At 38.2% G+C, this 3677-nt stretch overlaps 1 protein-coding gene across 1 annotated transcript; it reads left to right on the forward strand.

Moving 5' to 3' along the window:
• The first annotated feature begins 1304 nt into the window (after positions 1-1304).
• LOC118576239 (olfactory receptor 5AN1-like) lies at positions 1305-2679 on the forward strand. Its single transcript, XM_036176560.1, has 2 exons — positions 1305-1314; positions 1730-2679. The coding sequence occupies exons 1-2, from the start codon at positions 1305-1307 to the stop codon at positions 2677-2679; spliced, it is 960 nt and encodes a 319-aa protein (XP_036032453.1).
• Positions 2680-3677: the final 998 nt, after the last annotated feature.

The following is a 3677-nucleotide window of genomic DNA, read 5'->3' on the forward strand; positions in this document are numbered from 1 at the left end:
CTGCCATGAATTGCATTTCACAGAGGGAGGTGATGGCAGGAAGAATAATTGCTAACATTAACAGAACTCTGTGTGTAAGCCCTTATGTCATTCAGTCTCTTGAGCAGTGTTAGAGGATGGCAGGTTTCATCATCTCTATTTACACGAGACTACTGAGGCAGTGAAGTGTTAACATGATAAAGGGATGTGTAGCCTGTAAGTGAATGTCAGGATTTTTCTCTCTGGTCCTCTCCCTGTGTTATTATGGATATAAATCTTAAGTGGTTATTAAAATACAGCTGATGTACAAAATTGGGGAAATACAAGAGACTAGGAAGAAGACAATAAAAAATGACAACACCCTTATTTTTGTTTTTCTTTTAATTGGTTTTAATGTGTTGGAAATGATTGACACAGTGTGCATGTTCGTGGGTGCAAATGAGTGCTTGTATGTTTATGCATGAATATGAGCATGATATAGAAAGAGAGAGAGTGAGACAAAGACAGGGAGACATAGACCACATACATGACCATAAACTACACAAGGTAAACTTATAGCAGATAAGGAGAGCATTCCTTGCACTCATCAGTGCTGTGGTGCCCATTCCTTGTTGATTTAGATGATTTTTTTTCACACAAAAGTTGTTATGTACTCTCTTTGTATATTTTGTGACTATTAACATATATTTCAATTGAATTTTTATTATTTTTCTCTGAACCTATTGTCATGTTTTTACTTTGTACTTTATATCTAGTGACTGCATACCATCCCAAGAGTGTACCAACATATAGTGGATCCTCTAATAATTTTCCTACAGTGAATCAGATCTCAGAGCCCATGAAGGCATGCTCACTTCACAGTCACTTAAATTACTAGCTCCCTCATTTGAAAATTCTTACCAGTCCATTAGTTTCTAAAATGTCTGTTTGTTCTGTGGTGCATGTTTGTCATTGTGATAATAATGCACCATGATGTTACCAGTCCAGTTGCACTCGTCTAAGTGTCGATGGTTTCTTATACTCCTCTTTCCAAAATCTTTCATAGGTGTTATCACGGGCTGTCTCTCTCTTCTCAAGGGCAACATTTTCTTCATGGAATATAGGTAATAAGTATTATTTCCTGTGAAACAGAGACATATACCTTTTTAATTATCAGTACGAAAGTATTTCTAGAGTATTTCAGAAAGAAAATATCTGCTTTGAGGATTTTCTCTGTCAAGTCCTTCAGTTTTTATCTGTTCCTGGACCCTGTATAGTCAGTCAAGCAAAGGCCAAAGAATAAGATATTTAAGTTGATTTCAATGTTTCTGGGTGGTTTGATCTGCATGGATGCTAGTTCTGAATCTACAGCTGCCTGGAGTCATTGTGTCTCATTGTCTACAGTGCTAAAAACATCTCTGGGACTTGTAGATCAGGCATCACTCTCCCAAGGTGTAACCATCAGTCATGATTTTCAATAATCAATCAGTGACACTAGCAGTCAGAATCTAATGGTCTGTGGATGTGCACCAAGTGCAGTCTGAATGTGTGCATGAATTCCTGGTTCTAGTGTAACAGCAATTTTCTAACCAAGGACTTTTATTGTCCTCTCTCTACAGTGAATGCTCCAGGTCATTGTGTTGAAGCCACTGTGGTTTTTAATGCAGAACAAAAGGAATTAGAACTGAATTGCTATATCACTAAAATCGTCTTGTCACAAATGCATTGTCTTATTACCTTTCTGATATTAGGAGCATGAGCAACAAAGTAGTGATTGTGGGAAGAAATATTACCAAGATCACCCAGTTCATCCTCCTGGGATTCTCAGACTTCCCAAAAATCACAGTAATGCTTTTTGTCATATTCTTGATTATCTATATTATGACTCTGTCCTGGAACTTGTCCCTCATTGCTTTAATAAGGATGGATTCCCACCTCCACACTCCCATGTATTTCTTCCTCAGTAATCTGTCCTCTATAGACCTCTGCTTTGTCACTTCCACAGTCCCCAAGATGCTTTCCAACTTCTTCCAGGAAAAACAAACTATCAGCTATGTGGGCTGCATAGTTCAATACTTCATCTTTTCCACTATGGGGCTGAGTGAATCTTGCCTCATGACAGCCATGGCCTCTGACAGGTATGCTGCCATTTGTAACCCACTGCTCTATTCATCAGTCATGTCACCCACCCTCTGTGCTCGCATGGTGCTGGGAAGCTACACAGCAGGACTCATAGGTTCCTTATCTCAGATATGTGCCTTGCTGCAGCTCCACTTCTGTGGACCTAATGTCATCAGACATTTCTTCTGTGACATATCACAGTTGTTAAATCTATCCTGTACTGATGCTTTCTTTGTTCAGGTCCTGCTTGCTATATTAACAATGTTTTTTGGAATACTCAATACCTTAGCTATCATGCTATCCTATGGCTTTATCGTCTTGTCCATCATGAAGATCACTTCAGCTAAAGGCAGGTCTAAGGCATTTAACACCTGTGCTTCTCACCTGACAGCTGTTTCCCTCTTCTATATTTCTGGCATCATTGTCTATTTGAGTTCCAGCTCTGGGGGCTCCTCCAGCTTTGACAGGTTTACATCTGTTTTCTACAGTGTGGTGATTCCCATGTTGAATCCTTTGATATATAGTCTGAGGAACAAGGAAATCAAAGATGCCAGGAAGAGGTTGCAGGAGAAGACAATCTGCAGCCAAGGTCATAGATAAAAAGATTTCAACATAATGCCATGTCAGAGTTACTGTTATTGGCATTCATGTGCACATTACTGGAACACTGCAAAGTCCATGACACTTTGGATAAGGACGTCTTTGAAACAGACAGCATGCCAATGTAATCCAACAATTGATTTGATACGTTGGAAATGCATCATATTTAGGAATACTAGGATCATAATTTCCTTGTTAAAAATGGCCATCTCATCATTAATTATTCTACTTATAGGTATTTGAGAAATATCAAGTTGAGAAACTTATGTAAGGATGAACACTGTTAAGTTACAAGGCTATCCCTCTAGAGAAGATTACTGACAGAGTTCCTGACCCCAGAGTCTAACAACCTTGTCTCATAAAAATAGCTTGATGTAGTGTAATAAAGACCAGACCATGACCATTGTATTTTCTGTGATACCCATCAGGTAAGGATGATCACACCAAAACTTACTGTTTGAAAGAAATAAAGAACATGTTGGCTTCATTGTACCTTCGAGGAAGACTAATCAGAAACAGCTTGATTTTGTTAAAGGAAATCACTACTTGCCCCGTAGAAAACTATAGGTCAAAAATAAAAGTGGGATTTTGAAGCATGAAGAAAAATTGTGAAAAATAAAGGGTTTCTTCAGTGCCAATTCTTTGGTATTCTACTAGTTTGATATCTGGCATCTTGAAAAGTCATGAACTATAGCAGCATCTTATGGATCAATAGAAATATATGAGATGATGGGACTTTGATCTCTCTTACTCTTCCATATTGCATCCAGAAGTTTGCCTGGGTCGATACAGCCAATCAGATTACTGCACAAAATATATACTGATATTTCAGGCATCTGCTCAAATTTGGTCTAAGAAGGCTTGTGAGAATTCAGTGTAATATAGTCTTTGGACATTCAATAGTGTTGAGATGAACAACTCAAGACACATTGACACATTCTTTTTTATTGTCTATGTATGTTCAGTGTTCTTGTGTCCCATCATGATTTGTTTTTAAG

This window comes from Onychomys torridus, unplaced genomic scaffold, assembly GCF_903995425.1.
Source record: "Onychomys torridus unplaced genomic scaffold, mOncTor1.1, whole genome shotgun sequence".
Lineage (NCBI taxonomy): Eukaryota > Metazoa > Chordata > Mammalia > Rodentia > Cricetidae > Onychomys > Onychomys torridus.